The following is a 12,334-nucleotide window of genomic DNA, read 5'->3' on the forward strand; positions in this document are numbered from 1 at the left end:
TTTGAAGTGTAGGCATGATATGAATAGAATAGAAATTAGTGCTTTTAGTTAAGATTAATCAATGAGCTGCTTTCTTCTTTCTAGTTTTTTGACCATGTGAAGACTGGGATTGAAGACGTCTGTGGACACTGGGGCCACAATTTTTGGAGAGACAAGTAAGGAGGCGGAGCCCTCACCTGATGAGGTGGCTCCCGATGGCTCTGGGCACTCACTGATGGGAGTCGTTTTTCAGTAACGTTCCCTGTGTTGCCAGAGGGTGTCCTTTAGGACAGAGCTGGGCTGTAACAGACCTGAAGCAGCAGCGGCTTTAACAAGACAGAGTGTGTTTCTCTCTGGTATAAACAGCCAGAGGCAGGCAGTGTAGGTCTCCTCGCTGAGTTCTGCTCACAGGTTCCTCACAGTCCCAGGGCCCTCTGTCTAGTTGATGCCACTAACAACTTCCATTTCAAAGTTGCTTCATAGACCAAAATGTCTGCTCCAGCATTAGCTCTTATGCATGACGTCCAGGCTGACCTTGGGAAGAAGGATCGTGAAGAGACAAAGAATATGTACTGGCCTCCTCCTAACAGGGACACACACATTTCCACACAGTCCTTCCAGTTACATCACAGGCCTGGTCCTTCGCAGCCAGGCCCAGTCATGGGACACTTCTCACTGCAGGTGACACTGAATGCAGTCTATTTGGTAAAAACTGGGGCTCCCATTACTATTTGTTCTGCCAAATATCTTGAGAGCATCTGAGGACATAAATAGACTAACAGAAATAACAAGTATTTTTTAAAGCTACACTTAGCTAAAAGATTATGTGCACTTATATAAATGCATCTATCATCTGTCTATCATCTATCACTTGTCTATCATCTATCATCTATCATCTGTCTGTCATCTATTTATTATCTATCATCTATCACTTTTATCATCTATCTATGATCTATGATCTATCATCTATCATCTATTATCTATCATCTATCCATCATCTATACATCATCTATCATCTATGTATCATCTGTCTATCATCTATCATCTATCATCTATCTATGATCTGTCATCTGTCTATCATCTATCTATCATCTGTCATCTATCTATCATCTACCTATGATCTGTCATCTATCTATGATCTGTCATCTATCTATCATCTATCTCTCATCTGTCTATCATCTATCATCTATGTATCATCTGTCTATCTGTGGGGTTTTTACTTTTAAATGCTCTGTGCTGGATAAATAAGATTCGGTGACTCTCTTCAAGGATCTTAGGGTTGAAGTGGAAAAGGCAGCCTAGCCAGTCAGAACCGCTGGCGAGAACAGACTTAGGAAGGAGGTGGCGTGTCAGCTGGTCCCTGAAGACGGGCAGGTTCTAAGCTGAGGCTGGTGGGTCCTCTTGCCCTCCTGCCTTGTCTTTCCTAACAGAGCCCACCCCAGCTGATTACAGGACGTTGGCCAGCCTACCAATTTATGTAATGTAATATAGGGCATTTTTAAGTGCTTCTATGATGGCGCACTACCTGAGAAGTGTAAACGACAGACTCAGGCCTTTAAATGTTTGCAGTATAATAAAGGCAACAAAAAAGTCATAAAGCAAATAGAGGGGTGAGTGTGAGAGTGTGTGTGTGTGTGTGTGTGTGTATGTGTGTGTGTGTGTGATGTCACTAAGTCATAAAATGAGTTGTGAAGATTTCAAATGCTAGAACCACCTTTATAACCCTGACCATACTGTTTACCAATGTAGAATGGCTCCTTGGACCCAGCCATACTTCATCACTAAAGGAAAATATTTATTTGTCGCATATGGACATAAAGTAATAAAACAACACAAACTAATATCTCCATTGTAAAAATCTGGCAACAGTGACCATTTACCTTGGGCAGTGTTCACTGTTCTTGGAGGCGGGAGGTAGGCCAGAGCACCTGGCCGTCTGCCTGGGACTACGGCCCTGCGTTACAATCCCTGGGAGCGGCTCGACGCAGATGGCCCTGCCTCTCCTCCCCACTGACCCCACAGCCATGCTGTCCCCCTGCTTCTCCCTTTCGCCAGCACTCTTCTCCCTGCCCCATCACCCTGCTAGCCCTGCCTGGTCACAGGTGACAAGTGAGTAGAACAGTTTGTTCCTTTTCAAAAGTAAAGATTGGGCTAAAGATTTATATCACTCCACTGCCCCAAATGAGGAAAAATATGAGTGTCCTGACCAAGTAGCTCAGTTGGTTAGAGCCTCGTCCTGATAACACCAAGGTTGCAGGTTTGATCCCTGATCAGGGCACAGACAAGAATCAACCAATGAACGCACAAGTAAGTGGAACAACAAACCAATGTTTCTCTCTCTCTCTCTCTTCCCCCCCGCCCCCATCTCTTTCTCAAAAAAAATTGATACATACATTTTTTTAAAAATAGATGTGTTAGAGATGGGTTCCGGGCAGAGTTAGAAGAAGGAAGAGGTGGCCCCTGTGGTGTGTGGATTTGCCTGGGACGCAGGTGGAAGGAGGATCGGGGAAAGGCTGGCTGTGTCCTGTCTTGCAGGGAAAGGCACTTAATCTCTGGGCATGAGCCTGTTCCAGCCAAACACTGCAAGTTGCAGGCTAATTGAACTGTAAATACTAAATTTGTCAGAGACAACTGATTCGTGTCTCTGAAAGGCAATATTGTTACATGCCTGACTTGCTCTCTGCCATGTGCATACTTCATTTAATTATTTAAGCATTTCCTTTAAGCATTTCATGCACAATGTTTTACAGTTAAATCTATAATAATAAAAGTATAATATGCTAATTAGACTGGACAGCCGAACAACCTTCCAGACGAAGCCGGGGCTGCAAGGGCCCAGGCAAGCTGCCGCGGCTACAAGGGCCGAGCACCTTGCATGAATTTTGTGCATCGGGCCTTTAGTTTTAAGTAATTTTCTGGATTGTCAAGTGCGCTGTTTATGCTGAGAAGTGGGTATGGAGGGATGCGGTACTGACAAGCCATTTCAGCTTTAGTTCTCTCAGGTCCTACCTCTGGTATGTACTAATTATTGATGTTACGAACGATGACATGAAGAGAAGTGATTGTTTTAGGTGTGCTGGGTACCCTTCCCTTCCCCCTGGAACCCTCATGCTGTTGCTTTCTAGTGTTCTGCAGAGAATTCCGGAGGCAGTGGGTCCTTGGAGAAAGACGTGACAGGGCAATGCAGTAAGGGGGGTTCTCAAACTTGGCAGAAGGAATCTAATGATGGAGAAAGAGACTTCCCATGTGCAGCTTGGCAGAGAAATGAAAGGTGTGGAAATAAAGCAGAAGAAAGAAAGTGCGCAGCTCTGCCCGGCCAGTGTGCTCAGTGCACCAAGAGGTCGCTGGTTCACAACCGGGCTCGCTGGTCCCCGCAGGGGTGTGCAGGAGGCAGCCAATTGATGTGGATGTTTCTCTCTCATCGGCTTCCATGTGTCTCTCCCTCTCCCTTCCTCTCTCTCTAACGTCAATGAAAACATCTTTTTAAAAAAGAAAGTGCACAGCTCCTACCCAAAAACATCAGATGTCATTGTCCTTAATGTTTACTCTTCATTTTGTTTGTCTCTTGGGAAAAGCTAAAACAATAATAATAATAAAAGAAATTTTGAAAAGAGGTGTTGCTGCCAAGAGTCCTGCTCAAACTTAGACTAAAGTCGGGCCCAGCAGCTAGTGCCGTGGCCAGTCACCAGCAAAACTTCTAAGGATGACTCTTTCATGATTCACAGCCCTCAGTGTTCCAAGCCCAGAATGTGGTTAGCGTTGTTTTCTGTTTTTTTCAAAGCACAGGTGTGCCTATAGAACTCCTTGGGCTCATGGTAATCGCTGTCATAAATTTCTTCCTTTCTCAACAAATATTTACTGCATGTGGTTTTGTTTACATATTGACATAATAATGTTACATAACAAACCAACCCAATAGTCAAGTGCTCAAAACAATAGTCACTTATTATTAAAGCGCCTGAGTCAGGAGGTGGGGTGGGGGGTGGGGGGAGGCAGCTGCTCTGGGCAGGGCGGGCGGTCTAAATGTCATGCCCCTGCTCCAGAGGGTTGTGTGGCGTCCGCTGGCCCTGCGGCCTCTTCTGTACCTGTGCTGGCTTCATGCTTCTCCAAGTGGCATTGCCCTTTGTCACGGGACTGATGGTTACTCCACTCGCATCCTCCTCACGGTAATTGTGCAGGCACAGGAGGCAGGGTAGAAAGGCAAGCCTCTGCTTCCATCGCCATGCCTGCTGCTAGCCCACTGACCCACTGAGCTGAGTGGCAGGAAGCGGGCCAGGTGGGTCACTTAGGCCAGGGTGGAAGGACATGGCCAAGCAATATGGCAGAGGATGTGCATATAGGGGGGAACTGGGGCCGCAGGATTCCTTCTTGCGTCCAAGCTTACAAGTGTGAGGCACTGAGCTGTGAGCTGGCAATACCCAGAAACAACCCCCACCTCACCCACGGAGGCCACTCTCGTGCAAGGAAACAGCTCCACAAATACTAGATTCATAGCATGTTAGAAAGTAGCTTCTGTGGAGGAAAATGTATCCGGAAACAGAATAGGAAGTTTGGTGGAGAAAGGGTGACATGTCTGTAGGAGGAGGGTTCTCAGGAGGAGGAAGAGTCAGTAGAGAAGCCATAGGTGGGAGCGCAGCTGGAGAGCGTCCAGGAAAACAGGGACACAATGAAGGCCACCAGCAAGGACACCAGGAAGGACACCAGGAAGGATACCAGCAAGGACACCAGGAAGGACACCAGGAAGGACACCAGCAAGGACACCAGGAGGGACACCAGGAAGGACACCAGCAAGGACACCAGGAAGGACACCAGCAAGGACACCAGCAAGGACACCAGGAAGGACACCAACAAGGACACCAGCAAGGACACCAGGAAGGACACCAACAAGGACACCAGGAAGGACACCAACAAGGACACCAGGGAGGACACCAGGACGGACACCAGGAAGGACACCAACAAGGACACCAGGGAGGACACCAGGAAGGACACCAACAAGGACACCAGGAAGGACACCAGCAAGGACACCAGCAAGGACACCAGGAGGGACACCAGGAAGGACACCAGGAAGGACACCAGCAAGGACACCAGAAAGGACACCAAGAAGGACACCAACAAGAACACCAGGAAGGACACCAACAAGGACACCAGGAAGGACACCAGCAAGGACACCAGGAAGGACACCAGCAAGGACACCAGGAAGGACATCAACAAGGACACCAACAAGGACACCAGGAAGGACACCAGCAAGGACACCAGGAAGGACATCAACAAGGACACCAACAAGGACACCAGGAAGGACACCAGCAAGGACACCAGCAAGGACACCAGGAAGGACACCAGCAAGGACACCAGCAAGGACACCAGGAAGGACACCAGGAAGGACACCAACAAGGACACCAGGAAGGACACCAACAAGGACACCAGGAAGGACACCAACGAGGACACCAGGGAGGACACCAGGAAGGACACCAGGAAGGACACCAACAAGGACACCAGGAGGGACACCAGGAAGGACACCAACAAGGACACCAGCAAGGACACCAGAAAGGACACCAGCAAGGACACCAGCAAGGACACCAGGAAGGACACCAGCAAGGACACCAGCAAGGACACCAGGAGGGACACCAGGAAGGACACCAGCAAGGACACCAGCAAGGACACCAGGAAGGACACCAGCAAGGATACCAGGAAGGACACCAGCAAGGACACCAGCAAGGACACCAGGAGGGACACCAGGAAGGACACCAGCAAGGACACCAGCAAGGACACCAGGAAGGACACCAACAAGGACACCAGGAAGGACACCAACAAGGACACCAGGAAGGACACCAACAAGGACACCAGAAAGGACACCAGGAAGGACACCAGCAAGGACACCAGGAAGGACACCAGGAAGGACACCAACAAGGACACCAGGAAGGACACCAGCAAGGACACCAGCAAGGACACCAGCAAGGACACCAGCAAGGACACCAGGAGGGACACCAGGAAGGACACCAGGAAGGACACCAGCAAGGACACCAGGAAGGACACCAGGAAGGACACCAGGAAGGACACCAACAAGGACACCAACAAGGACACCAGGAAGGACACCAACAAGGACACCAACAAGGACACCAACAAGGACCCCAGTGGGAACCCCCAACCCTAAAGGGGATGTGGCCAGCCTGAAAACAGCCATCAGCCCCTCAGGCTGGCCAGGCACCCCAGTGGGACCCCCACCCTGATCTGGGACACCATTCAGGGCAAACCAGCCGGCCTCCATCCATGCACCAGGCCTCTATCCTATATAATAAAAGGGTAATATGCAAATTGACCCTAACAGCAGAACGACTGGGAATGACTGGTCATGATGACACACACTGACCACCAGCGGGCAGATGCTCAATGCAGGAGCTGTCCCCTGGTGGTCAGTGCGCTCCCACAGGGGGAGCTCTGCTCAACCACAAGCCAGGCTGATGGCTGCCAGCACAGTGGTGGTGGTGGGAGCCTCTCCCACCTCCTCAGCAGCGCTAAGGATGTCCGACTGCAGCTTAGGTCTGCTCCCTGCCGGTAAGTGGACATCCCCCGAGGGCTGCCGGGCTGCCAGAGGGATATCTGACTGCCAGCTTGGGCCCGATCCCCCAGGGAGCGGGGTTAAGCCAGCAGGTGGACATCCTCCGAGGGGTCCCAGACTGCAAGAGGGCATAGGCCTGGTTGAGGGACGCCCCCCACGTGCACAAATTTTTGTGCACCAGGCCTCTAGTTCAGTCATAACATGGAACATGAGGAATGGAGAAGAATCAAAGATAACATCAGGGTTCTGACCTGGTGGCGTTCCCATTAACAGAAATGGGAGGGTTACAGGGGGAGACGAGCCCAGCTTGAGCACAAGGAGTTTGAGATGTCTACTCGATAGCCATGTGGAGATGTTGATTAGGCCGCTGAATATTTATTTCTGGGTTTGGGAGAGAGGCTGGAGCTGTAGATACAAATTTGAGAGTCACTGGCATAGAGATGTATTAAAATCCACGCGACTGGGCCAGTTCACCAGGAGAGTGCGTGGAGGAAGAGAAGAGGACAGAGACAGAACCAGGGGCCCTCCTGCTGAAGAGGACGGAAGAAGAAAAGGAATTTTAAAAAGTGGTTGAGGAAGAGGTAGGCAGGGACCCAGAGCAGTGTTTCCCAGAAGACACTGTTTTAAACAGGAGAGGTCAGAAAAGCTGAGAACTGAATAATTGGTCATTGGATTTATGTTGTGGGGGGGATCACTGGTTACTTCAAAATGAGTAGTTGGAATGGAGTATTGGAGGGAAAAGCCTGAATTTTCAAGAGAAAATTAAAGGAGAGGAATTGTAGACACAGAATATTAACAACACTTTTGAATAATTTTGCCAAAAAGAGAAGCAGAGAAATAGGAAATGTAGAAATACACATTAGATTCATGTATCGATATGTACTATATATTTTTTTTATTTGCATGTATCCATATTTTATGTACATATGTATTTAGGTATGCACATTTAAAAATAATTATAACGTATAATTAAATTATACTTTTCTTTTCTCCAAAAGCGAAATATTTCCTGTTGTGCACACCAAACCAGTCAGTACCAGACTAATGACATGGCCATTGGCTGCTGAAGTATTCGCCACTAGTGTTAGTAGAGAGAAATGGTGCACCTGTGCATAAGGGAAATGAATGCAACACGATGATAGTAATCAGTCATTAGCGAACATTGTAGTTCGTTATTAATAATTATGCTTAATTATTGTAAAAATTAAGTTACAAAATTTTTATTAAAACGTTTCTTACATACCATTATATTGGCTGGGCTGCAAAAATATTCATTGTGGGCTGCATGCGGATGTGGCCCACAAGTTTGACATGCTTGATGTAGGTAGCATTAGTTAATCAAAGCTTTGATTTTCTTTATTTCCAGGTTTAAAAAGTTTGATGACAAATACCTGCGGAAGCTCTTGATTCGGGAAAACCAGCCCAAGTCGAGCATCGTGTCCTTGTATAAAAAGCTGGAGATCAAGCACGCCATCGAGATGGCGGAGACCGGGCTGAGGAGCGCGGGGCCTTCCTTTGCGTCTCTGAAGTAAGCTCCGCTCACAGATAAAAGCTGGCATCTCTGAGTGTGTCGTTGCAGTTAGTTGTAGGGTTTGTGAAGCCAGTAATAATAACAAATTCACCCTGTGTCCTAGAGGTACATTCAGATCTCTCAGAAGAATGCGATTCTGCTTAAAAGTGAAAGTGTAGAGATGTGTATCTTATGCTGTATTACGTCAGGTCATGTCACGTTTCATCACGGTCTGTTACTTTAAAATCGACTATTCAGAAGATGCCTCGTCATGTGTAGGGTGGCTGTGCCTTTCTCATATTTGCTCTGGGAATTCAGTGCTTTGCAAAGTAAGATAGAGTCTCTTCAGCAGGCATTCTGCAGTGGAGTACTTTAAAGTGTGTTCTATTTGCAGGAAGTTATTTAGCTACTAAAGGCCTGGTGCACACTGGCCTGCAGGGGTCGGGCTGAAACCGGCTCTCTGACATCCCCCAAGGGGTCCTGGATTGCGAGAGGTCGGTTCTTGGCACCCCGGAATCGGGCTCCCTCCTCTCTGGTTCCAGGTGCGTCACCCGAGAACCATAGCTGCCAAGTCACCCCAGCTGAGCAGCTCCTACATTGAGCATCTGCCCCCTGGTGGTCAGTGTGTGTCATAGCTACTGGCCGGTCAGCCAGCGGGCCGGTCGCTTAGGCTTTTATATATATAGAAGATTTCCTTGGAGATAGCACAGTGTCATAATTTAAGGCCAGAAAGGACATTAGTTTGGTGATTTCTGCTGCAGTGTTTCTCAATCCAGGCACCTGTTAGAAACAAGTTGGGAGCAGGAACTCCCAGAGCTACTGGGCCCACCCAGACCAACAGGGTCAGGATCTCTGGGGCCAAGGACCAGGGACAGGTGGCTTTATAAGCCCTTCGGATGTTTCTAATTTAAGCGGGACTGAGATCCACTGACCTAGTGTGTCTCCTTAATTTTAAAACAGAAGAGCCCAGCTGGCATGGCTCAGTGGTTGAGCGTCAACCTAGGAACCAGGAGATTAGGGTTCGATTCCCGGTCAGGGCACATGCCCAGATTACTGGCTTGATCCCCAGTGTAGGTTGTGCAGGAGGCAGCCAATCAATGATTCTCTCTCATCATTGATGTTTCTATCTCTCTCTCCCTTTCCCTTCCTCTCTGAAATCAATAAAAATATATTTTAAAAAAGTAAAACAGAGGAAATGAATACTCAGAATTGTGAAGTGATTTACATATAAAACCCAACGTCTTACAGCAAAATTATAGCAGAACCGAAGGACAGCTCTACTGCTTTCTTTTTGCACTGATGAGCTTGAAGCTCATTTAAACTAAATGTCACCTAATTAAAATTCTAACAGTGGGAGCATTTACATGAGAGAGGAAGCTTCAAATCACACCCAACCGCATAAACCATGATTTTACTAGGACTCCAAGTCTCCTATGAAAATTATGGGAGTTTATGCAGCCAGAATGAAAAGCAGCAGTGACCAGGATGGCTTGGAGGTCACGGCATCATGCTGTGTCATAAACAGTAGTGAACTGAGCGGAATGACTGACTTCTCAGCAGAGAATGCTGTGTGCCCTTACGTTGGTCCATTTATTGCCCTGAGATTGAGCTTTCCAAGTAGAAAACGGAGCTACACTGATCTTAAGTGTTCCTCTAGCTTTACAATTTCAAGATCTTTCTTAGGCACCATTCCATTTGTAGCTGAAACAAAGGATGATTCAATTAGCCAGCTTCTCAAGGGAGAGCCATTGTCTCTGTGAGCACAGAAGAGAGAATTCTCAGTTCTACTCTCTGTTCTCTGTTCACAGTTCATTTTGCGGTTGGTAGTAAGGAAAGGCAAGTGTCTAGGACTAGGGAACTCGGCAGCAGAATGAATGGCCGCTGCAGATTGGCTGAATGAGTGCCGCATGCACCACTCCACCTCTCCCACGTGTTTTACCTAGAGAGGAGAAGCAGAGGGGAGATAATAAGGAATCCATTTCTAATCATAATGGACTGAGTGCTACAGACCAGACCAGCTTCTGCGAATAACTAGAAAAAGAGGACAAAATATATTCTTAAAGTCTGCTTTTAAGCGGGGAAGTACCAGCATGGGGGAACGTTTTCAGCCTAGTCACAAGAAAAGTGACCCAAGAAGATGGAGCCGGCAGTAGGCGCTATTTTCCTCCTGGGCCACAGAGAAGGTGTCTGAGTCCAAAAGGTTAGAACAGAGGTTTTGACAGACGGATGGGTCATAGAGATAAGACCGGAATTCAGGGCCCACAAGGGGGAGGAGCTTGGGTATCCCGCTGTAGGTGTTAACCTCACAGCCTGCACCTTAACCTCCAATCAAAGAAGTCCAGTCCAGGGTCATCTTAACCCACGGCTGTTTGTCACTTGAGCCTGATGTTCCCCCTCTCCCAGTTGCTTTAGGGAAGGAAATGTAACTCTTCTTCGGAAAAAATAAGAGCACGAAAAGCCTTAAACTGCCTCTATGAGTTTTCATATTCAATGTTTAGCAGCCAATCAAAAGAAAATGAGTAGACAAGGAAATGTGACTGAAAACATTGAGAAAAAGATAAAAACAGAATAGTAACAGGTAAAAAGGGGATTCAGATAGTTGAGTTATCAAACATGGACTTTAGCCCTGGCTGGTTTGGCTCAGTGGATAGAGCATCTGCCTGCAGACTAAAGGGTCCTGGGTTTGATTCCGGTCAAGGCCTCATGCCCAAGTTGCAGGCTCGATCCCAAGGAGGCAGCCAATCCATGATTCTCATCATTGATGTTTCTATCTCTCCCTCTCCCTTCCTCTCTGATATAAATAAAAATATATTTTAAAAGCATGGGCTTTAAAATAAAATATAATAAGCCTAAAAAAGAAAATGCCATTTATATTTTTGGCGTTGTCATGGAGATTACATGAATAAAAACATCTTAGGGGAATATTTTAGCTTAAAATAAAGCAACTAAATTTAAGATCTCATTTTGTAGGTGTAAACACAGGTTAGATACAGCTGAAGAGATAATTGGTAAATTGGGAGATAGGAGAAAAGAAAACCAGAATGAAGCACAAAGTGGAAAAAAAAGGATGAAAAATGTGGAAAAGAAAGTAAGAAACACATATGGAAGAACTTTCAAAAGTTCCAAAAGGAAGTGAGAGAAAAATTGGTAAAAGCAATATTTTAAGACAAAATGACTAATAATTTCCCCAAACAGATAAAAGACATAAAATGTGACAAACCCCAAGCAGATTAGATATGAAGAAAACCAAATGCAGGTATATGACAGTAAAAACTGCTAAAGATCAAAAGCACGAAGAGAAAATTTAAACATGCTCAGAGAAAAAGAAAAAAACTGACAATTATTTTTCAACAAACACAGTGGAAACCATCATTATCTTAAAATTTTTGAAAGAAAGTAACTTATAACCTAGAGTTTCATATCGTGCTATAACACCCTTCAAAAAAAGTAGGTTAAAAACATTTTCAGATGAAAATCATCACATTGAAGTCAATGATAAAGGGTTTCATAGAAAAGCTTGCAGATGAAGAGAGGAATTAAAACAATGGGAATGGAAAATATCTGTAAAATTAAAGGAGTATTAATTGCATAAAATAATAATGTCTGTGGGGTTTTAAATCTATACAGACTTAAAACTAACAACAATAATAGCTTATAAATTGAGAGGGAGGTAAATGGTATTATTGATCCCTGCATTGTTCAGTAAGTGGTAAAAATAAAAATGTATTTTGGATTTTAATAAATCAATAATTAATATTATAATATCAGATAACCACTAAAAAAATAGTTAAAGAAGGTAACAAGCCAAAATAGAAGAGAAATAAAATAACAAAATAAAATAAATTCTAAAAGGGCAACAAACTAGAATAAACAATCATAGAACATATAGGACAAACAGAATGCAAATAGTAAGAAAATAGTCTTAAACACAAATTACATTAAATATGAACTTCATTTAAAAGGGAGAGATGATTAGAATGGATAAAAATATACAATTCACTAGATGTTGTTTATAAAAGATACTACTTATATGTAAAGTTAGAGGATAGCTAGAAATAAAAGGTTGGAAAAAGTTATACCATTAAAGCACTAAACAAAAGAAAGTTTGTGTAATCACATTACCATAAAATGTAAACATTATGCAAAAATATTGCTATAAATAAAGAAATACATTTTATAATGACAAAGTTTCAAATCTATAAGAAGGCATAAAAGTCTAAATTAGCACACAAATATAACAGCCTCAAATATATGAACCAAAACCTGACAGAACCACAAGTAAAATACAC

At 45.2% G+C, this 12,334-nt stretch overlaps 1 protein-coding gene across 2 annotated transcripts in view; it reads left to right on the top strand.

The window, feature by feature from the left end:
- Window positions 1-12,334, top strand: part of SLC9A2 (solute carrier family 9 member A2) — a 128,187-nt gene that overhangs the window by 102,331 nt on the left and 13,522 nt on the right. For both annotated transcript variants that reach the window (XM_036355480.1, XM_036355481.1), the window contains exons 7-8: window positions 85-155; window positions 7,902-8,063. In XM_036355480.1, coding sequence (XP_036211373.1) covers window positions 85-155; window positions 7,902-8,063 — 233 coding nt within the window. The remainder of the gene's footprint in view (window positions 1-84; window positions 156-7,901; window positions 8,064-12,334) is intronic.

The sequence above is a fragment of the Myotis myotis genome, unplaced genomic scaffold (assembly GCF_014108235.1).
Source record: "Myotis myotis isolate mMyoMyo1 unplaced genomic scaffold, mMyoMyo1.p scaffold_m19_p_22, whole genome shotgun sequence".
Lineage (NCBI taxonomy): Eukaryota > Metazoa > Chordata > Mammalia > Chiroptera > Vespertilionidae > Myotis > Myotis myotis.